This window comes from Triticum urartu, chromosome 2 (assembly GCF_003073215.2).
Source record: "Triticum urartu cultivar G1812 chromosome 2, Tu2.1, whole genome shotgun sequence".
NCBI classification, from domain to species: Eukaryota; Viridiplantae; Streptophyta; class Magnoliopsida; order Poales; family Poaceae; genus Triticum; species Triticum urartu.
In genome coordinates this window covers 693,701,805-693,726,074 of record NC_053023.1, presented here as the reverse complement: position 1 = coordinate 693,726,074, position 24,270 = coordinate 693,701,805, and the positions used below count along the sequence as shown (strand labels likewise).

Below are 24,270 nucleotides of genomic sequence, written 5' to 3'. Positions count from 1 at the left end.
GTTCCTGCTACGACCTGCATGCATAAGCGTCAAAGAGTTGGAGACAACAGCATAAGGAGGTAAATACTTTGGCTCATAAGATGAGAAAAATTTTGTTTATCGATCACAGACCTAGCGATGCAGTGCTAAGGAATTCTTCATCTTCAGGGAACAGCTGCAGATTCTTTGATTTCAGAAGGTACTCGACAGCGGCAGCGTGGAAGTCCATCAAACTGCCGATTTTAATGAGCTCCGCGAGCAAAGGGATCAGATCTGCCTTCTCGAAGAGAAGCCCCTGGGATATCTCATCCGCAAAGTTCGTCGCAAACTCCAACTTCTCCTTGTAGCCTGGTGCACGCTTGCTTTTCTGCATGTACAGTTTCGAGCTCTCCCTCTCCCATCGGAGCTTCCGTGTCGCCTTCACATCCAAGACGGCCCCAGAGGACAGCTTCACGTTGTATCCCACCGTGATTGGCTCACTGTTCTCTAGCACCGTCACATTGAGCAGGCAGGAAACTATCTTGTGCCGCTCTTCAGCAGAAATGTCAAGAGCGGGATCGGCAAGAAAAGCTAGGACCAGTTTGATCATACCAACATTGATCACCTTACCCCGAGCAGCTTTTGTTGGGCTGACATTTTCCAATGCGAGTGAATCATTCTTCCCAACAGCTTTGGATATTGCCTGGACTCCAATGCTACCGTAGATGTTGTTCAGCTTTGCTCGAGACATGGAAGGCAGGCTTGAAGATGAATACCATATGAACAATGACCGGTTAGGCAGCTTGTCGAACAAATCCTTGAGAAGTAGATCATCAGGAATAAACACATCCTCTTTCTTCGACAGAAGGATAGTTCCGTCGGTACAAACTGGAACCTTGACACAAGCAGAAAGAAGCTTCTCCGTGTTTTTGCTCCAGTTCTTAGCAATGAACTGCCAGAAAGCAGAGCAGTCAGCTGCAGATAGCACATCGACAGAGCCCTCCCATGTGCTCCATAGTTTGCAATGATCTTCAGCGCTAGGACCATTCCTCACACCAAAAACATGTGAAAAGAAGTCCAGCAACTTCTTGTCATAATATTTGTCCAAGACATGCAGCTGCAGGCTGAAAAGGTTGTCCTTATCATGAAGAACACAACCCAGAGGGCTCACCCACTCTCCACTTTTCTTTTTATTTGGTATCCAGATCCAATTACTCGTCTTGTTTGCAGGCTCCCAATTGCACTCCTTAAGGTACGTGTAAATACGAGAAATAGTAGCCCTGTTTTTGTGGCTTTTCAGATGCCGAGCAACAAGCTCATGTCCGTGTCTAACATCCACAGATACTCCGATTGCCGCAAGGGCGTCTCTGAATGAGGCTATCTCCGAGCCATAGAATGCTTCATCAATGAAAGGGCCATCTTCTATGCGAATGGAAGAATTCTTTGGATCAAACAGGATTGACTCATCGGGACATCGGAACCCCACTTTTGTCCTCAACCAACTGCAGCCTTTGATTTTCTCTAGAAAACCCTTTGGGAAGTTACTTGAAGAACCTAACCAGCTCTGGATGGACCCAAGCAATGACAAGACAGTAGCTGCAGACATGTGTAAAGGATCCTTGGGAATGTTGATGCCATTTATAACAAACCTAGCACCAGCTTTCACTTCAGTAGTAACACCAAGCAACTTGAGCTCATCTTTATAACCATGTATTTCCTTGCTTAAACCATGGTTAGAGTCACCATCATCTATGAAAGGTAAGTTTGCTACTGATGATAGAGACTTCCATTCTGCATTAAACAAGATTGCATCTTTGGGGGATCTGAAACCCAACGATGTGCACAACCACTTCTCATTCAGCATGCAACTCAAGAGCTCGACGGGAAGTGCGCCCTGTGTTTTCAGCTGCCGATAACATGCTAGCAGAGCTAGGACACTCGCCTTTGGAAGTGATGAGTTCAGAACCATCTGCTCGAACAAGTGAGAGATAGCCTTCGATGCCGCCTCCAATTTTGTTATCAACCCAGTCTTCTCCAACTCTTCTTTGTAGGGACTAATCTTACTCCCATAAAATCTGAAATCAACTACAGGAACCCCATCAAAGACATTTAGAAGGCACTCCCATCGAGGATCCACAAGAAAAGATTCATTAGGAGCACGGAACCCCACATTGGTCTTCACCCATTTCAAATCTTTGAGCTTTCTTATGAAGGTGTCGCATGAGCTCACATGCCGAATACATTTGAGGATTAGTACAGTAGCCTCAGGAGTAACAGCAGCCGAACTGAACTTGAAATTCTCAATCACAAGTTTGTAGCTGCCTTCAAATCCAACAAGAACACCAAGCAACTGGAGCTCTGGTTTGTAGGTAAGGATGTCCTCGCCATAGAACTTGACATCAAGGAATGGCTGGCTACTGATACAGGATGCAACTGCCCAGTCTGAATCATAGATGATACAACCAACCGGAGACCTGTAGCCGAGAGTACTCTTCATCCACTGTCCATCCTTGACACTGTTGATGAGTTCGCTTGGAGACAGAAGTTTCTCTCGAAGAAACCGAATCAGCCGAAGCAGTGAGTACACATTCTCTCTGGTCAGCGTATTGCTTGCGGCCATGGACATGAGGCGGCTGCCGATGTACGCTGACGCCTCCTGAAATTCAAATCTAACTCCAATCGCCTTGAGTTCCTCCTTGTACAAGTGCAGCTTGTTTTGATAAAACTTTTGGTTAATCATTGGTATGTCAACAAAGGAAGATCCACTTTGTAAAAGAACTCCCCACTCAGAACTGGACAGAAATGATTCATTCGGTGGCTTGTACCCAGCTGATGTCCTCAGCCAACTTCCCTGTTTTACACAAGCCAGAAATCTAGCCGGTAAATGTACCCTTCTTGACTTCAGATTCTGTATCCATTGCAAAAGCAAGATTGCATTGTCAATGGTTAGAGGCGATGAGACTGTGGGAAAGCTTGCATCTGGAGGGTGTATGAACGGAATATCTGAAGCCTGCAGTTGTGTGGAAAGCCAAGAGCTGGTCTTCAGGTGCATATATCCCAGCGTAACTGCCTGACGACTTGTAGTCTGCCGATAGTTCAATGTAGTTCTGGTTCCTCCATGGGTTCGTGCCCATCAATCCTACCCATTTACTGCCCTTCGCAGGAACTAGAAGGCTGCTTCTTGTCTTGACCACACTGCCATAGCTGTCGATTACCGGCATGGCACGGCACAGTTCTGCCAAGTGGTAGCTCTTGATGTGACCCTTCTGAGATGAGTGGTACAGAAAGTGGGCAAAAGCAATAACAGGCCTGCTATCACAATTCAAGGAATTAAGAACCGCTAGTCCATAAGTGTAGACAGACAAAGCCTCCACCTTTGCATAGCTCTGAAGCCACTGTGTCACTGCTGTTCTCTGTGCAAAATTTTGTAGAGCTTCCTGTGTGCTGGGAGGTACAAAAACGCGGTTAGAAGAAGGGAACTCCCGGCTCCAGCTGATAAGCCAAGGTATGCACTTCTTCTCAGATGCAATGCACAATCTGTCACTCCGTTGAGTAGCTCTAGAAATGCTCCAGAAAGAGAGAGCATTGTTCCGATCAACATACTTTAGCAGGGGAATAGACATCATGTTTGTACCGGAGAAACAGTTCTGCCAATTGTCGGCGACAAAGGATAAAACTTCCAGATAAATCTGTTCATTTACCCCCTTGACAAGATTAGAGCCCTCGATGCATTTGGCGTACCATTCAGTGCTCACACTTTTAACACCAAGAAATGATAGCACGGTATTATACGTCGACTTATCAAAATGGGAGCTCAGAATGTAGCTTCCATGGGTTGAAAGATTCTTTAGGTCAACTCCAGATTCCCTTGCCTTGCTGAGAATACTCCAAAAGGCTGGTTTCAGTCGTCCAACCTCACCTGGCTTGCAAAATATTTTCTGCGAACTATGAGACTCACATGGCACTATATCCTCGACAAGAATCTTGTTTTTGATGCCAGACCTAACCGGCTCAAGTACTGGGATTGAAGGATTGGCCGGCAGGAAATTAAACATAGACACTAAGGACATTGCCGGTGCATCAGCGCTGGATTTCACAAGAGCAACAAAAGCATTCAGGAAAGCGCTTGGGATACAGTCCAGAATCCCCTTGTTCCACGGACTGTCGAACAGAATAGCCTCTCTTGAAGATGCAAGGAGGAAGTCAGCCTGGATTATGAAGGGGAAATTCGTTACCATCTCAGTGGGAAGGAAAGCATAGACAACAGGTGATATCTGCTTCCCACGGGATAGACGCTCGCCGTGTGGGAAGGTCAGCGTGATGACCCACTCATCGATCTCGGCACGTCTGTCCACTCTGTTCTCTGGTTTTACCGGGAACTTTTGCCTCCACATATAGTAGCCACACTCTTCCTCTTTCCCATTCTCTTGAGCCGATAAATGGACTGTATAGGACTCTGCGTGCATGTTCTTCCTCTCTTGGTAGTTCTTTTCACTAGATATTGCAATTTCACTAACTGTGCTGCCTTTAGGATTGGAATTAGCTTCCTGTACAGAGAGCCGCCTAATCTTTGATAGAAACAGTAGCATCTCAGGATGCAAGCTTGACAGTTGCTGCTTTACTGCACTAACTTTCTCGTCCTTCAAAGGCAAGATGATAGTGGTTGTTGGTAGAACCTTCGATCGCCCATATATCTTTTTTATTTCTGGAAGGATCTGCTTCGAGTCAACCCACTCAGGGACAATGTATCCAATGTTACACTCCGCACAAGGCTTCTCATTGAACTTTATCTGATAGCCATTACTGAATATATGCGGCTGGCTCGATATTAGGAAAACGCTCTTGAACCCGATACCTACATCAAGAGCAACAAGTTATCACAACATTGATGTCATAATAATATAAGAGGTACAAATGATAAAGTAGGTAAATAGCTGAAATAAAATGCATTTGTGGATATTTTCACATCTTATAACGCTAGGCATGCATAAACTAGAAGATCAAAGCAACATGAAGTGAAATTTCGACCATGCTATAAATCTGGTTCAACCTGTCAAAATTAAAATTGTATAGTCCAAACTGTCACAGCATCACAAACACATGGTCCAAAATGAAATTTACTCATATATGTATTTGAGTAGTCAGTACCCCACACCGAGTTTAAAGTTTAAGAATCTCCAAGCTATTAATGCATAATAATAAAAAAGATGAGTGATGTATAGGATTCCACTACATAGTATGTCGCATAGAATGTTTGAAGTACTAGTCTTCATCAGTTTCAGTGTTTTGGCTCTGTTTCTACTCTGTTTTACAAACTGGGTGGGATGTTAACACTTCCGTTTTGCCTTTTGCTGACATGGATACCAACCTATGTCTGTGAACTTGGATGTATCAAACAATTTTGTTTCATCAATTCAAATAGAGATAGGAGCTCTCCCTACTTTCCTATCAAAAAATTGAAGTAGCGGTGACAGATTATCAGCCTTTTATTGATACAATGGAGTATAAAAACTGAGTGTCAAAGCCTAACGCTCTTACAAGTAGCGAGTCATTAATTTTATAGAAGTATCCAGAAACTATTTGAGCTTCATTAACGGCTCCATAGAATACTCCAAGGGAGGAACCATTGGAGAAAAAGGTGAACAGTATTTTCTTCACTTCTCAATAATACTGAAAACATAACTTAGTCTGAAATGATTTATACAAGATTTGTCACGTGCTCAACATGCACAAACAGTAAAGAATATATTTTGCACATGTTTAAGTATGCAAGAACTTAAAACTTGGAAATCTTTTACAAGAGTACACAGAATCGTCACATCTTTTTTCTGAGCAGCATGGGGGTTTGAATCCATGTTCACGGCACCCAAATTCTAAAGCAATACAGTACATCATGACTCACCCAAAACAAATAGTATAAAATACATTTATGTTGAGAATACTGACCTCATGTAGAATCTAGTTCGACACCATCCTAATTGAGTACTACTGAATAATATTTCAATCATTTTACATGTCATTTAAAAGCTATGTCAGTAATCTTAGTGCTTGAGAAGAAAAGTTCTAAAAACCGAATCCTTGCTGAAATAAAAGGAATAACATCAAAGAGTAATTCTCTCACTTGCCAAAACAGAACACAAAGGGATTTTATAAGTGAGATGCAAAGATGTACCTTTCTCTCCGATGTAACCCTTGTCCCTGTTTCCCTTTTTAGTTGATTTGCCAACACGACAAATGGACTCAACGTTGGATGGAGAGAAGCCTTTCTCATTGTTGAAGATAAGCAAAGTAGATGATGCACCAGACCCAGTAACGTCATTGGATGTAACTAGAAACTCCAAAGATGGCGCTACTCTGCTAGGGTACTCATTATCTTCAGCATTCTAGTTTCAGAGGAAGAAAATATTAAACTTAAAATATGGCACTAAAATTTACTCACTAACAGGAGAGCATACAGGTGAAACATGGCGATTCTGCTAGTCTTAATTGTAACATACACATCAAAGAAAGGTTCCTTAGAAAGCGACATAATGTAATTGCACTTATATCTGTTGGCTAAATAAGATTGAGAAAACAAGCAGATCCAGTGGAACACTAGTTCAGCAAATTGTTGTTGCATTTCACCAGTCCTAGTAGCAAGCTTCTGAATTGCAGTTAGAAGGAAAATTTAAAAATTAAGTATTTTATGGAATTTCATGCCATCCTATGCATAAGATGGTCTAATGCTGAAGCAATTATTCAACATGAAAAGCTATATACCTACACATATGATGATGAATATGGCAGAAAGAGAAACGTAGTCCCTGCATCTGAAAAGATATGGTTTGCCATCACTATGTATATTATCCAGTTTATGTAATTCAAGTTTTCCATTATTCATATTACTATTAGAAGTAAATATAACGTTATCAACTTATCATTATTTACCATATTATCATAAATATTAACTGATATATGGCATGCAAGCACAACTATGCACTTACTTGTTGTTTAAAGTTGTTCACTAAATCCATCATATAGAAAGCAGGAACACAAGATTAATTCTTCATTACTGCTCGCTCATGTTTGTTTTAAATGGTGTTGTTTGCAGAATATATGAGTACACCACAATCATTGGATGGTTATCAGGAAACAAAGGCAAGGTGGGACGATGAATGCTTTGCGACATGGACCGGCACCTTGCAGTAGATTGTGGTGTGCAAGTGATGCATGCACGTAATAACTAAGGAAAAACCAATAGACTTTACTATTCTCACCACATGAATGCTAACTAAAATATCAAATGAGTGTTACTGCAAGAAAAATATGGCATAAAACAGAAGCTTGCTGTAAACAAAGACTAGCAATTCACCAATCCAGATGTGGCGTTTATCTGTTTCACTAATTGAAAAAAAGAGTAAATATTGTGAAATTCAACCTGGGCCAATAAAACATCAATAGTTTCACCAGACCAATCAAGATTTTGAACAGTTGGCATATCTTCAAGGGACCACAAGTATTCAAGTTTGATTTCATTGTAGATGCCAGGGGTGAAAACTATAGCCAACAAAATGAGAAGAGAAGTCCTCCTCAAAGATTCTCCGTCCTTGTTTATTCTAAAAAGACCTTCCCTACCACATCCATTCGAGTACATAGCTCACAGCTCTCGGACATGATCGCTTCCCGTGCCTGACTTCAGAATCAACATTGCCTTAGGCGATACAAGGATTTTCTGAACAAGTGGTTTATGAAACCTTATTACCTTGTTTTCGTGTATGATCTAGAGTTAACTTGGGTTCATCCTATGCACAATCCCCTCGACAACAGGTTTACATGCGGACAAACACCCAACGGTGTCCAAATACGCGAAGCCATACTTCTCCACAAACCCCTTCTACTTAGGTGCAAGTTTTTTTCATTATTTTTTGAATTCTTTATGTACTAAACTGACTCTGGATATGCCTACTTAACACGTCAACTCTTACTCCATGGCGACAACCCGTTGAAATGAATCGAAAGGTTGACGGCTGTTTGAATGGTGTACCAGGGAAGAAGGAAATGCAATCAGGCTCCTGCGACACTGGCGGCAACTACGGCTCCGCCGCCGCCCTCGCCGTGCCCTCTGCCTCCTCTCCGGTGCCAGCCCTCGCGTCGCCCGGTCCCCCGCTACCTCTCCTCTCTGTGAGCCGCCTCCTCCACCCCCCTCGCCGGCCCCGGAGCGGCTCCGCTGGGCGGACCTGGCTGAGGAAGACAACCGCGCGGCGGGCCGCCCCGTCGTGCAACGCGCTGCGCCTTCTACACGGACTCCTGCCCCGAGCACCTCCTGCCCTTCTGCTTGCCGCGTCGAGCCCCGCCTGGAGCTGCCGCCAAGCCCGCCCCGGCTGTTGACCAAAGCGCCCACCTTGAGGCCCGCCTTGAGGAGCAGGAACGATCGCCGCTGCCGCGCTCCGGCGTGGGGTGTCGCGGGGCGTTCCGACCTCGGGGCGGCCAGGTCCACCTGGGGTGTGGTTGTGCCGCCGTCCTCTGGCTCGCAGAGTTGCTCGCCGGTGCCATGGCCGGCCACCTCCCGCGCCTTCGCGGCTGTCCGTCGCTCCCCCTTTCGCCCATTCATGGCAGCCTTCGGCATCTCCAGGACTCCTGGCTCGCCCATCTCCCCCCTTAGGAGGCCTTGGCTCACCCTAGCCAGCCCTACAAAGGTGACGGCGGCGCCGGCGGCTCAGGTGAGGGAAACCCTCCCTTTGGCTGCCGCGGCCCGCTCGCTAGGCCTCACGCTTCTGGGCCGCTAGCCGTTGGGCCTTGCCCAGGCCGCCCTGGGGCGGACTGGGCCCCGGCCCACCCCTTCGTGGACAACCACACCTCCCCCACACCCCTCTTCCATGGGCCTTCCTTGGCCGCGGTCGGGTGGGGGTTTCATCCAGCCCCCATGCAGGTTCCCGATCCATCCCCATCCCCCGCCACAAACCCTGCTGACCCCTGCTCTTATTTCGCCGCCCCTCATTACCCCTCTGTCGTCGCCCCCTCCCCGACTGCTGCCATGCTCCCTGGTGCGGCTCCGGCCATGCCACGGGACTGGGGTGAAGAGGGCCCTCGGGCCAAGCACCGTCTCGAGGACCGCCACGACCCGCCTTGCCCATTTCCGAACGTCATCCGTCACGACGAAGATCTCCACCGCCACCTCTCCAACCGGGAACCCCGTCGCTCACCGGCGCGCGCCGACCGCCAGCCGGAGCCGCACCGATCCCCGGGACGAAAGGGCCGTTGGGATCTCTCCCAATACTAGGGGTGGGCATAAAAACCGAGAACCAAAGACCGGAGTCAAAAAAACCGCGACCAAAGCCGAAAAACCCGAGAACCGAAGCTTCGGTTGTTCGTTCAGTTAGCAAACAACAAAAACCAAAATTAGTTCGGTGAATTCGGTCACTGGAGTCCACTAACCAAATCTCCCGAATAAACCAAAGTATTTTAGTATTATATTAGTTAAAGCCCATCCAACTAGGCCGATTAGCCCATCAAACAAGTAGACGACATTTTTTCTCAGCCTTTACTTTTCATCACAGCCACAAACAGACGCAGGCTTTGCTAAAAAAAATAACAGACGCAGGCCCCACACCTTCTCCTGGATATGCTCAAGGCTTGTCGTCTCCTCCCTCTTCCCCAACACGTTGCTACCCATCAGCTTTATTAGTTGCACGATGCCCCATGAGAGAATGCGCTCGCCCCCTGCTGCCTCATGCCTCCCTATCTTGCACTTCTCTGCAATCAATTCTGGTGGGCGGCGGTGGTTGTCCAGCAGCTAGCGCCCAGCGGAGTTGTCCAGCTCGGTCCTACTCGGTCAACCCAAGCACCGAACCGAATTTCTCGTGCACCGAACCCTCGGTTATCTCTTTTTCACCTAACCGATCGGGTAGCATATTCTCAAAACCGAAATTTAAAATAACCCGAAGCACCGAACCGAACTCTTCCGAGTAACCGAATGCCCAAGCCTACCTGATACCCTCCCCGGGCTGATAAGTGGTGCTAGTCTCGGGGGTCTCCAAGCCAGCAGCGGGACCTCTCCCCCTTGCCGATGCGTGGAGGCCAGGACGGACGTTCGCCCCCTCCTCGCAACATGGCCCCGGACGCTGCTCCCCCGGCCAACCTCAATTCCCTCCCGCTGGTAGCGGGCATGGTAAGGGTCGTCAGGGGGCTAAGAAGAAACGTCGTCGTGGTCCGTGCCGTGCTCCAGGCGCCCCACTGCCACCTAGTGCTACAGCCCCAGCCTCGGGTGCGGGCGAGGCCATGGCGGCTGGCCCTTCAAGAACTTTGGGGCCGCCATGCTTCAACTGCGAGGTTTCTAGGCACAGCCGGATCAACTGCACCAACCCGCCGTGCTGCTACCTCTGCAAAGACCCGGGCCATCCCGCTATTCTTTGCCCAGACCGCCCGATGCCCGAGGAACTGATGATGTATGGGAATGGCATTGAGGGGATAGGCTTCTTTCACATCGAGGTGCTCAGCATCCCGCATCCCACCCCTCACTCCTCGCGATTGTGTCGGTGGTGGGGGAAGGCGTCGCCTCCCCTGAGATGATCGAGGCGGATCTCAACCACCTGTGCCTCTGCGAGTGGGATTGGCAGGCGACCAGATCACAACTACTGCACCCGCAGCGACCAGATCACGCTCGCCCTCAACAAACTTGTGGTGGACATCTCGAAGCTGATCCACGGCCCCAAGGCGGTGGTTGTCCTGGATACGGCTTGGATCCTTGTCTCTGGCCTTTCGGACATTGCCAGGTCGAAACGCGTCATTCGTCACATGTCCCATATCCTCGGCAAGCTCGTGGTGGTGGACGAGCTCTCGCTCCGCAAGGAGGAGGACGTTCAGGTCAAGGTCAAGTCTTTGGACTCCTACAAGCTTCGAGCCTCCGCAAGTAATGGGCTATCCTTTCTACTAGCCTGCCCAGCTTTGTTGTTGCAGCTCCGCCACTATGTTGCAGCACTAAAAAGCAATATGAAGAATTCATTGTGTGCACGGAAACTTTGGCCCTTCCGTATTATTCTTAACTAGGCAACCCCAACCCCTTGTGAGCATGGTGTCGGTGAAGAGAGTACATGCCATAGGAGTCACAAAAAAGGCATGATCCATATTATGTAAAGCCATGGACACACCTTTGGTTGTCACAGGGACACACCTTTGGTTGTCACAGAACAAAATAGGTTATCTCAAAACACGTACATGTTTCCAGGATCTCGTACACATGTAGTTCAACACAAAATTAGGGATTATAATTTTCAAAGAACTCCTAGTTTTTCCCTTTTGTGGTTTCACTACCTATTGCAGTGTTACGAGGGTCAAATTTCTAATGATTTCAGGGGCTGTCATCTGTCACCATGGAGGAAAAGTTGATGGGCGAAGTAGGCATCAAGAGCCAGTTCAGTACAACAAGGATTAAAAAAATAATGAAAACTTATACCCAAGTAGAAGATTTTGTGAGTAAGTATGGAATCGGGTACTTAGACACTATTGGGGATTTGTCCACACATAAGCCTTAATTTGTCGGGTGGATTAAACGTAGGATGAAAATAAGTTTACTCAAGTTAAAACAAGAGAATAAGGGTAATAAGGTTTCATAAACCACTGTTCAGAAAATCCTTGGTGTACCGCTTGGGACAAGTTCGATTATGAAGTTAGACACAAAAGGTGACGATGTTAGAAATGCAAGCTATGTACTTAAATGAATGCGGTCAGGTGTCTACTCAAAAATCACTGCGGTTCTACTGGCCGAATATTTTATGAGGACATTTCTTCTCATATTGTTGGCTAAAGTTCCACCCCTAGCACTTACAACGAAATCAATATTAACTACTTATGGTCCCTTGATGATATGTCAATCATGCAAGAGCTTGATTGGTCTAAAGAAATCAATGTTGTTCTAATGGCCTAGGTCAAAATTACGCAATATGTACTAACATGTCCAAATCGTTGAAATAGAAAAAACGTGACAACTTGATTGATGGATGCTTGCCTTTGCTTGCAGTATGGCTTGTGCTTTATGTCATATATGTTGTTACTCATTCAATATTTCAGTTAGCTTTCATGTGGTGATAATATTAAAGTTTACTAGCACAATGTTTGTGCATTACCACTTAGCCATAAGAAAGGCGAGGAGCTACCTTTGGTTCAGGAGATCATCACAATATGATAGTGTCTTGCAGCTATTGCATGGTTCACTATTATGAAAATAGCCAACATATAACAAAAGATCATGTTGCAGTCATTGGAGAATCTTAAGCGACCATAGTAGGTTTATTGCAGGATTTTTAGTGACAACATTTTTAATTTTGAAACATGGCAGAATGGCATGAGCAAGTTAAATGCACAGGATCCTGGATTAGGTAGGACAATGCCTATTGTGTGTTGAAATTGCAGTTTGTTTGGTATGATATAGATCTGATTGAAAAAAAGACCATGATTTTGAGTTGGATCCACATATTTGCATTTACAATGTGTGTTTTTAAAATAGTGTTAATATCATATAAGGCTAGCAGTGTATTTTTTTATTTGGGATTGGTCTGACACCAAGAAAAAGTGACATTTCTTTACTTATGTCCCTTGGAAGGGTTGCTGATTTCACATAAGTAGAAGCACATTTATCAATTCGTGGTGTCCCACGTGTGAACTCATCATCAACTCCAATATTTGTAAGTAAGAAAGATTAGTCTTCCATTAGTTATTACAAGCATGCATTACTTGTGTAATTTACTCCTTTCGTGAATTAAATAAGCCATAAAAAACAAAACAAAACAAAACAAAATAAGCCATGAACTAAACAATTATTTTTTGTAAATTGCTTGCATGGATCACCTCAGTATTCAAGAGAAGGTTTTAAAAGGGTGGAAATATCCTTCAAACTAAAATGTTAAGTTGAATCTGAATCTAATCTTTTTCACAAGTACAGAAGCATTTCTAACAACAATGAAGTTCCCAATACACTTAGCAATGCAGAGGGGTCCAAAGGTAAATTTGGTGGAAAAAGGACGGTTCCTACTTTGAATAAGCCTTTGGTAGCCGATGGACACATAGATATCCATTTCTTTACAATCCAAATAGATGGGGTAAAAAACATACAGTACTGGTTTGTTTTACTGGGTTGAGGCTGTGCACCACACCAATCGACCGAGTGGTAAGGTACTAAGTTGTCTCATAATTTGTAGGCAAGTGTGAAATTAAGACCACAAATTCACAATCGTGGAGACGAATTTGATTGATTCATACACTTTCTTCTTGAAATTTGTGTGCGTATCATAAGTAAATAAATCATATAGTCCTAGTAGAAAATGTACACTGCGAGAAAGGGGGAGGGAGATTCGTCACCTGGACGAGCTCCATGAGGAAGTGGACATCCCTGGAGTAGAGCTCCTGGCTGAGGTAGTTGACGGCCTGGTGCATGTCCTCGGCCAGCGGGTTCTGCTCGCCGCGGCCAATGTAGTAGCGGTCGCGCCGGATCCTCTCCACGTGCTCCCGGGCCGCCGCCGCCATCGCCGCCGGCGATGACATCGGCGCGGCTACGGAAGGAGACCCACCGCACCGCGCTCCCAAGGGGGTGAGATGGTTGGGGGTTTTGTTTGGGGGAGCGTGGAGGCGGAGGATGGTGGGGGTTTCTGGTTGGTTTGGAGGTGGTGGTGCGCCGTCGTGGTCCCTTTCCTTGGGCGTCTTCGCCGGTATTTACAGCCAGCGTTGTTGGGATCTTCCTTTTTCTACGGAGCGGAATGTGGAAAGGTCGCCGCCGCTTCCCCTTCGCTTTCTCGACCTTTTACATTCCATTTTTAATAACGCAATCGAAAATTCCAGTTGTACTAGAAACTAGGGTTCGCATGAATGAGGCAACTAAATTTGTAGGTTTGCTTCAATAAGGTAACTAAATTAACTGTATATTCCTTTTTGACATAGTCATGTACTCAGAGCGAGTATAGATATGATGATTTTCTTTAACACAGTACGAATGTAGACGTTCATACATACACATATATACTCACCTCTATGAACACACGTAGGCACACCCTATCTACCCCTATGACATCTCCGAGAGACTAAACCGGCACATCATCTTGAGATTGATAAAGTCACTACAAACGTCTTTGCAGTCGACGAGAATATTTTCTCCCATTGAACGCACATTGCCGAAAGGCTTGAATAAAGCTAGGAAAATGTGAGCGCCAACATCAAGTCTAGCACTTGAAGAGTAATTTGCAGAAAACCTACATTGACGCCTAAGTCTGCACACTCGAGCAGCGCGTCCCTGAACTCGCATAATCAAAGGGTTTCGCACTGCTCCGTCGGTGTGGGACGGCGTCGGTTGCGCCCTGCAGCGCGTCAACGAGCTCGACTAGTCTCTGTTTCCTCTCCAACCAACTCCCGTGGCAGCTGTTGCTTCCACGTCAGTGAACGAGCTCCTGTTACGGGCGGCGGGGCGGCAAGCAACCCCGCACCGTCGTGCCACCTGACCTCCTCCTCCGCTCCTTTTTATGTTATCTCTCCTCTTCCTCCCCTGAGCTCCCTCTGTTCTCTCATAGGTGACGTCATCATGGGCATACCCGAGGTCCCCCCGCCGTGCTTCCCCTCCACCGTCATAGACAGATCTAGGAGCCAATGCCGCCAACACAGCCCCCCTCATGCCTAGAGCGGCCGCTGAGGAGGGCATCCTGTCAGTCCACCGATGGGAGGAGGCGGGGGTGGCGCGTGCAGGATCTCGGCGGCGAGCGACGCGTCTCAAAATTGGGATCATTAGCTGGAGGGGCACACACCGTTGGCGACGACGTCAGCTGGCAGGAGGAAGGAAGGGCGGTGGCGTGCGGGATGGCAATTCACTCAGCATTTGAACACTGGTGCCTGGATATACCATTATCCTTCTAACCATCCAACCATTGATTGATTCACATAAATATGATGATGTTAACACGCAAGTTGCCACATCATTTTTTTTTTGAGTTGGAAAAAGGGAACGGAGATATAGAAGAGAGGTGGGACGTAGGCAGCTGCATGACGGGCTGTTCTTAAAAAAAATGCAACACGGGCTCGTAAAAATTGTGAGAATAAAATAGGTCATGCATTAGTAAGTAGTACATACCTATAGTTAATTAATGTACATATTACTATTAGATTAGCTATCAATAACATTGGCCTAAGATATATCTAGCAGTTGGTTATCCTTGCTGTAAGGCGTCCTCTGATGTTGTTGGAAAATCAGTTGCCACCCATCCATTGGATTGGACTTAAGCCGGATCATGAGCCATCCAATCTATGCAACCAAAATCCTGCACATGCAACATGTATGTTGTGTGTTATTTGCAACATTTTTCTTGACATAATTGAAAACCGTGAGAAAAACATTCCAACTTTTTGACACACACATAAAAAAAGCATGCAACCGGAACCCCATTGATTGTGGCAGCTCTTTCAAAAATAGGTCGGATCATGAAAAGACAAACACATCTAGCATGCAGAAACAACAAAAGGCAACAATATATCACTTGCGTGTGCACAAAAATATATGAATGTTTGCAGCATGTCGAAACACCATACACATCATAGAAAAATCTCTGACTTTCAGGGATCTCTCGCCATAGAGAATGAGGCGCCGCCTTCTGCTGATTTGGGCTCACCAACCATGGATCCGGCTCACCGCAGCCCGGCAATGCTACATGTACAAACAGTTTACAGGCTTTTACAGGTGGATTAGTTTTTATTGATCAACAAGTGAGCGGGACGGCCCACTTCCCTGAAAATCAGGGGGGGAGAGGTTTGTGATTGGTTGTTAGATGGAAAGAGCTTGTAAAAGCTTGTAAATCTTTGTATGTCTAGCATTTTTGCACCGCAGCCCCATCAGAGATTCAGAGCCGGATCAGGAGACCTTGGACCCACTCCTTCCCATAGTTCCAACATATTCCAAAAGAGTAATGGATTGACAGCAATCTCAACCATCAGTTGTGCATGGTCCACGGAAGGAGGACTAGAGAAGGTGCTTTACAAGACGTTATAGGAAACAAGAGGATCACCAAAGTGATGTGTTTTTTGTTCGTAATAACTGACTGGGTTTCCCTCCAGGCACACTATGATAATTTTTCTTTTCTTATATAACAAGCAAATTTTTAAAGAAATAAGATTAAGTGGGGGAGGAAGGAACTATAGCATGCTGGTGTTACTTCATGAGCAAATGTTGTAGATAATTCAAGAAGTTCTTATTATTTTGTCTATATATGATGTGACTAGATTGTAGTGCATGTCTTAAGGCGAATTTGTTTTAAAAGAAATCATATTGTGATCAAACAACTAGAACAATAATTGCATGTCAATTCATCTTTAAAAGTAGTTTATTATTGTGACCAAAAACTAAAATGCATCGTGTTCTAGGCGGACATGCCCATACAACAATTGAGTGTCATTGCTCGCCTAGCGATTTTGCCGAAACAAAAAGGCTTATGCCCAAATACGGTGGATATCTTTGCCCCACGGATATACGAATCAGGTATATCCCTTATCTCATGTATGCATATATGCATATATTTGTCTCACAGATAGCAAGTTCAATGGTAAACCCAAATCTTGATGTTGAAAATATAATGGAATATTGACAAAATGACATTCTTATATCTTTCTTTTTTTGCGAGTGGACACTCTTATATCTCTACATAATAATAAAGTAAATAGTGCTTCTAACGATCCGTCACATAATTTTGCAAAAAGAAACGCTGTATTTTTTGTGAATTAATCCGCAGTAAATACTTAAGTCACAACCAAACCGTTATTTTGCATTTCTTCGGAAACCCCCTTGAATTTTCAGGTAATTCCCCGTGGATCATATTTAAATCAAACAAATGCTTTTTAAAATTATCCATATCTTTTAAACCTTAACTTTGATTTTTGAACATGTTATATATTAATTTTTATTTGAAAAATATGGAGAATCTGGATATGATGTTATTTTTACCTATTAAATATTTTTTAAATGTTATTTTGGAAGATATTTAAGTCAAACAAATATGTTTCTAAATTATCCATATCTTTTAAACCATCACTCCGAGTTTAATATGTTATGTAGGAAATTTTATTAGAAATTGTGTAGAACCTGAATATGATGTTATTTCTACATGTTAAATATTATTTTGAAAGCAAACTTATACGCTATGGCACACGGTCCCTTTTTTTACCCGTGGTGATCTGAATTGCAAACAAACACCCAGTAAAACATATAGAGATGAAAGAAAACATCGATAACCACACATGCACACCCCTGAAAAAACCTCGCAGAAGAAAATAACAGATTTCTCATTGGGAAAGCGAGAGAGAGCGCACGCGCGCGCGCCAGAGAGAGAGAGAGAGAGAGAGAGAGAGAATTAATCATGTCGAAACATATTTTTATTTGTGTGAATATTGAGGCCACCACCGGCAAGAGTGAGGAGGATAAGCAGCAAGACAAATGTGATGCCTCGCCAAAATAATAGACGTGGACCTATTGTGGTCTTGAGTGATGGTTATTGGATTAAGAGTGTGTGTTATTTTCTTCCGTTGTAACGCACGGGCTCATTCAATGATTCAACCATCGAACGATTCAAACCCATCAAGCTTATGAACATGTGTCTTTTTATAATTTTTCAGACATTCAGTAAAACATTTTTACATGTTCATATATAATTTTAAAAAATGTGTATTTCCATGTAAAAATGTATACCTATATCTAATCTTATAATAAAGGGTTATTGTTTCTGGTGGTATGTCATGAAAATTGCCCCCAAAATTACAAGATATTACCCACCAGTGTCACCTATAAGTGATAGAAAAACGTTTCACAAAAGGGGAATCCCCTGCCTGCGCCGGCCCATGCAGTAGGGACCTCCTATACTGTGGTCTGCGCGCTGGGAGAAGACGCAGCGCCTCTATTTGGGCCGGCCCTTGTCCGGGCGGCCTGTTTTTTATTTTTTTAAATTTTTCTCCACTTTAAATAATTTGGAACTCAAAAGGTTTGGAAAATTAAAAAAATGAGAATTTTGAAATAAAATGTTTGTGGATTCAAAAAACATTCACAATTTTGTAAAAACATGTTTGCTTATACAACAAATGTTTGCAATTTGGAAACAAATGTTCGGGAAATAAAAAATGTTCATGATTTTTTTTAAAAAATTGTGTATTAAAATATGTTAATGAAATTGATCAGAAAATTTTGCCAATTCAAAAGAAGTTCATGGATGGAAAAATATCCTAAAATTCAAAAACTGTTCGGGACTTACAAAATAGTTTATTCATTCATAAAATGTCCGCTGATTCAAAAAATGATCATGCATTTCAAAAATGTTCCTTAAAAAAATTTTGTTCAGTCCAAAAAATGTTCATGAATTTAACAGATGGTACCACCAATTTCCGAAAAATGTTTACCGATTCAAGAAAATTTATTTCCAAAAATGTTTCAAATAGTATAAAATGTTCATGTATTTAAAAAATGTTCATGTATTTAAAAAATGTTCTTTATTTTAGAAAATGCTCAACAATTTATAAATGTGTTCATGAATTTGAAAAATATTCACAATTTCAAATATGTGCACGAGTATAAAAAATGTTTATGATTTGAAAATGTGTTCATGATTTCAGGAAATTGAGAGCACTAGTGTATCTTTGTGATGCAGCAAAATATGGTCATTGCCATTAAAAATTATGAAACAAAAATCTTGCAACAAGCCCTTTTGCTAGTATATATCAAATAACATGTTTTGTATAGGCTAAAAGAAGCCCATTTTGTTCTTTGTATTTGCTCTACACCACATATTAAAATATGTATACATTTCTCGGATTCTTTCGAGGTACAAAAATACTACTCCCTCCATTCCGAATTACTTGTTGCAGGTATGAATGTATCTAGATGTATTTTAGTTCTAGATACATCCATTTCTGCGACGAGTAATTTGGAACGGAGGGGGTATTTTTGAATCATTATTTTGTCAAAAGAATGGCTACATGTACGATGCAGCCCAGACCCTAGAACTGTGGAGGTCGAGGGGTGGCATCAATATCATCTATCTTTGCCGGAGCGCTAGTGCTGGTTGTGAAAATACATATCATCATCTTGACAGCTGTTTACTTTGGTTATACAGGGACAATGTTGATACATGAATCTACAGGCGCTGTCTTTCTATCCATAGCTTATGGGGCATTGCAGAACAAGTTTAGTACTAGCCACAACAAGACTTTTACACACAATACAAGAAAAACGAATTGCACCATTCAAGAAAATAAATTGAACAATGATGTTCCTCTGCGCTCTCACCATGCCACGGCTCGCTTGAGTCTGACCTGCAAATTATGCACATTCAAAACATAAGAGCTTTTCAGGTAGAAGCGTACATGTATTTTCTGTTATCTTGAGCTCTCACTTTGGTTATATAAGATGCGTCGAACCAATTATTTCGTTTCATAAAAACATGCAAATGCACATGTAGATCTGTATGTTAGTTCCTGTTGTACCTCACTTTGTCATCTCTGATCAAGGCCTCCAAAGAACTGTTCCAAGCTTGCAGAGCTGAAAACATTGGGTGACACCCTTTCTGTTTGCTGTGGCGAAATGTGCAGCTGATACTTGATAAACCTCTGCAATGGAGATAGCAAATCAAACCTCTGCAATGGAGATAGCAAATCAAACCTCTGCATTGGTGCATTTGTGACTTACAGATAACTGGTGAACGATTTCAGGACTCGAGTCAATGTGCCAGTCAGGTTCCAGTTGCCGGACAAAAGAGGTGCGGCCAATTTCCGTACTGCAGAAGAGAACCTACAGATTTCAGCAAAGAGTTATATTTCAAACACCTATTCCATATATCCAAAACTAAAGCAGTGATAAATGTCTGTCTCCAAGGTCTTATTATGAAGTTTACCTTCTCTCTCACCAAACCGCCACTGGTAAAAAGCCCAGCTTCACTTAGGGCAGACAGTACCTTTTCCTGCATCAATTCAAATGTGTGGGGGTCAAGTTAAAATGGTCTGCTCCAAACACTAAACTATGTAATGAAGCACATACTTGTAATAATGCAAACTCTAAATTCCAAAACAACGAGCTGCAGTGAAATGAAAACTTTATTTGGTATGCATATGATGATGGAAGTATACTGGTGCACAACATAATAAAGTAACAAGAGAACACGGGGGCTCTTTCAAGACCTACCTCACTTTCATCATCAAGAACGTGCTCCATCAGATAGACGTCACAAATTTTTGCAATTTCTAGAAGAACCTCCAAAACAGAAGGTTTTACTGTAACGTGATTCTGAAGAAAGACAGTACATCCATGAATTCGTCAGTTAGTCAATAAAAAATAGCAAAATTTGCTGAAGCATTTCTGCCCACCTGGAGCTCCTCTGGAGTTGTTTCCTCCAAAATCACACCAAGTAACCGGCAGGTAACCTGAAACAGTTCTTCCCACATTAGTGAAACACATGCATTGGTCCAACAGGACGCTTAAAATTTTGTAACAACACTAAAAGCAGTTGTTTGCGCAGTACCCTTCGCCCTTCGCTCAGTTTATGCCTGACAAGCTGCTCAAGAGTCAGCTGAAGAAGAAACAGGCAACTATCAACCTAAGGGTTATTTGAACATTAACATTATTTAGAAATAAACAAAGGAAGCACTACATTTACTGGTTGGAAAAGCTGATTGATCGCTTCATGTGCTCTTGAATCTACCGATGAGCAGGCATCCGTTCCGACCAAAGCACCTGGCTGTGATCTACTGCTTGTGTTGCTAGATGATGGAGCATCCCGTCTCCGTTGCCTCCGAGGTTGCTCTGGAGGAGCTCTCAACAGTTTCCAGGCAAATACAATTGTGATGGCAATTGCAGCAAGTGTGGTAAGCGAGCGAAGCTTCTAAACAAGGAAACAAAAGAAGTACTTCAATAATTCTGGCAACAAGGACTCAAAATAACATATCATAAAAATGGCAAGTCATGGGACTTGCACTTGAGAACCTACAAAACTTGTGATGGCAATTGCAGCAAGTGTGGTAAGCAAGCGAAGTTTCTAAACGAGGAAATGAAAGAAGTACTTCAGTCTTCAATAATTCTGGCAACCAGGACTCAAAACTTGTGATGGCAATTGCAGCAAGTGTGGTAAGCAAGCGAAGTTCCTAAACGAGGAAATGAAAGAAGTACTTCAATAATTCTGGCAACCAGGACTCAAAATAACATATCTGGCAACCAGGAGTCAGGGACTTAGCACTATAGAACCCACAAAACTTGATGTATCCTTTTGTTCTAGCCAAGTAACACACAATGCACTGATCAGTCCACTGTTTGCATCAAGCACTTATACTTTGTGGAATCATATCGTTGTTCAAACAGTGTAAATTTGCAATTATAGACGTCACAGGTCTTGATGTCTTGCGTGAAGTGCTTACTTATGTTGCTTTGGTGTTTGAAACAGAATGTCTCATTACCAGAGCATTCCATTTCGATACGGACATATTAATTAATGTGTATTCAATTTATAGACACAAGTCATATAATTAGAAGAAAGATAAAACATGAAAAAAAATGATGAAAGGGTTAATGGTAGCTTGGTCTAGCATGTTTACAACAAGGGAACAGCGAAGCCTACAAAGCAACAGGTCGAATGTTCCATGTATACTGGCTCTCGGTAAAAGTAGAACCTCAGGACAATAGTACCACCTCGCTCTGTGGCACCGATTTGTCCGGCAACCAGCGTGTCTGTATCAAATACTGTATCTGATAAGGATACATTCCTGATATATATCAGTGGAGTATCGGTGAGTATGGTAATAATAAAGTGTCTTAATTCAGATACATTTCAGAAGCTTCCCTGATCCTTTCTTGTATGGCCCGGCCCGGCCCAGCAAATGCTGAGTAAGGGGCATATCCTAACCCTAGCCTGTACCCATCCCTTGTGTCCAGCCTCCACTCCCGATCCTCTTCCTCCCTGCTGTACCCACTCTTGGCGGCGCCACCAGATCTAGCAGGCAACCCTAGCCTGTCCCCATCCCTTGTGTCCAGCCTCTACTCCCGATCCTCTTCCTCCCTGCTGTACCCACTATTGGCGGCGCCACCAGATCTAGCAGGCAAACCGGCGACAAGCCGGCGGTGGGCTACTCACCTCCTCCCCCTCTCAGGCTCTAGCAGCAGTGCTCTGGCCGCAAGATGGCGGTGCGCTTCCCGCACCCTCCCCTTCTCAGGCTCCAACAGCAGGCCAATAGCTCGCCCGTGGCAAGCCGGTGGTGGGCTCCTCGTCTCTTCCCCCCCCTCAGGCTACAGAAGCAGTTCACCGCCATGCTCCCTGATTCAGTAGCTCACCGGTGGTGGGCTCCTTGACTCCTTCGCCTCTCAGACTCAGCATCAAGGTATGATCCAGTGCACCCGCTCCTCTCCTACAGATTTCTATCTAATGGCAGCTCCCCTCCTGTAGGCTAAAAACTTCTCCAATTTTGTGTTCTTTTGCGCGCTGTTTCTACTTAATCTCCACCTTCACTATGAATGGGAAAAGAGAAAAACATCAAGCTAATCTGCTGTTCCTAGAAGATAACTGTTTGTTGTTAATTTTTCGCCGCTGCGCTATTGCAGTGTCCTGGCTGGAATTGCCAGAATTATGGCCAGTACGGAATGCAAGCTGCTGCGTGCTGTTTTTGTTCTAAAGAAGAATGATCAGGTATTCTGTCCGGAATGGAAGGGGTTAAATAGGTATGCTCTATTGATCTAGGACATCATATTCTATCAACTAAAGAATATTTGCCGTTTGGCAGTGTGACTTAAATATATATTAAATTCAGGAATAGCAAAAAACACCCCATCACTATCTGCCCACAGCGGTACACATAGTGGCCATCCGAAAGTTTGCATCTGTCTGACTAACCGGCAATCCCATATAGCAGTAGTGACTGATTCTTTCAGCCAAGGAGACATCAAAATCACAAGGACCACAGCAATCCCCTGACCTTTGGCCGAAACCGATCACGCATTACCCTGAACAATAGGAGCCATGCTTTACAGTGAACACCTGCGAACCCCCACCATGAACATGCCTGAAGCTTGCGCAGCAGCTAACAAGACATTACTGAATCGATGCTTCGCAACCTAGGCAGTGATAGCTTGCGCAGCAGAACACCCGGTGGCCTATACACATCTAAGAAGCACAGCCTTTCCCCAAATATGGAGCCAGCAGCTTTGGAGGTCAGGCCACCAACAAAAGGGAATTCCTCAGCTACGAGGTACTACAGTAGTGCTACCGACAGATCATTCACGCATCAGTTGACGGGACGGGACCGAGGCCACAGATCCGAGCGGAAACCTGGCGGTCGAGGTCGAAGGGGAGGCGATCGGAGTAGCGGGAGAGGACGTCGACGATGCGCCGCACCAGATCGGCCAGCTCATCGTCCTTCCCGCCCCCGGCCCGCGCCGCCGCCGGGGACGAAGCCGACGCCGCCGCCGCGGCGGACTCCGAAGCCATCGCCGCCGACGAGACGGGGTGGGGACGGGCGGCTCGGTAAGACAAACCCTAGGAGCTAGTCCGAGGCGCTCGTCGGTCGCGGCGAGGCGGGGGGCGGAAGTGTAATTTGGGGTGGGGTTGGATGGGGCGGGTGGGCTGTGTGACCTGTGAGATGTCGGGACGGAAGGAAGGGGAAAGCGGCTGCTTCGTGCTGTTGTTTTTGTCACGACCTGGCGTGGTAAACCTCGTTCTCGCAGGTAAGCATGTACAATGATGCTATTTTAACAGCCCCACGTGGTTTAATGATAAGATGAAGAAGAGATAATTCATAAGAAATTTTTTTGTCTTTTTTTATATTTAAAAGAAGATAAAAGATGATCTTTTAGTACAATATGTCTCACTATATTTTTAGGAATAGCTAGTTATTGAAGATAAGGCTAAGAGATGACTCAATGTAGACATGTTTTCTTGTCATCTCTGATTACATGCAAGACTTAAGATAATACTATCTTATCAACCATTGTATGTAAGACTAAAGATAATACTATTTTATCAACCATTGTACATGTCCCTAAAGTGCGTTTTTCTTCCCTCGGTTTATCAAGAAGTGAGGCTTTCTGAACTTGTTTTTAATTTTTGTCTCTCAACTCTTCATACCAATCATGGTTAGTCCCTGACAGCGATATTTCTTGGTCAAACTCGGTTTTGACCGCTTCTTGATGCAAGCTTTGTCCCTTAACTTTTAACATCGGGTAGAATAGTTCCTAGAAAGAGTGTTCCTCGATCAAATCCGATTTTGACTTTTTTGGCACGGTTTTGATCAGGTCAACACTGTAAGGTGGAATAGGACCACATGACATCTTTCTTTCTCTCTCTCTTTCTG

General features: G+C 44.2%; 1 protein-coding gene and 1 pseudogene across 1 annotated transcript; both read right to left on the bottom strand.

Annotated features, from left to right (window-relative positions):
• Positions 1-103: 103 nt before the first annotated feature.
• LOC125537957 lies at positions 104-13,473 on the bottom strand (annotated as a pseudogene).
• A 5,531-nt stretch (positions 13,474-19,004) lies between these two features.
• Positions 19,005-23,567, bottom strand: LOC125539810 (peroxisome biogenesis protein 22). The gene is made up of 9 exons (XM_048703327.1): positions 23,250-23,567; positions 20,589-20,819; positions 20,460-20,507; positions 20,305-20,361; positions 20,123-20,224; positions 19,836-19,901; positions 19,631-19,732; positions 19,429-19,551; positions 19,005-19,257 (listed from the first exon to the last, which is right to left on the bottom strand). The coding sequence occupies exons 1-8, from the start codon at positions 23,406-23,408 to the stop codon at positions 19,438-19,440; spliced, it is 879 nt and encodes a 292-aa protein (XP_048559284.1). The 5' UTR covers positions 23,409-23,567; the 3' UTR covers positions 19,005-19,257; positions 19,429-19,437.
• Positions 23,568-24,270: the final 703 nt, after the last annotated feature.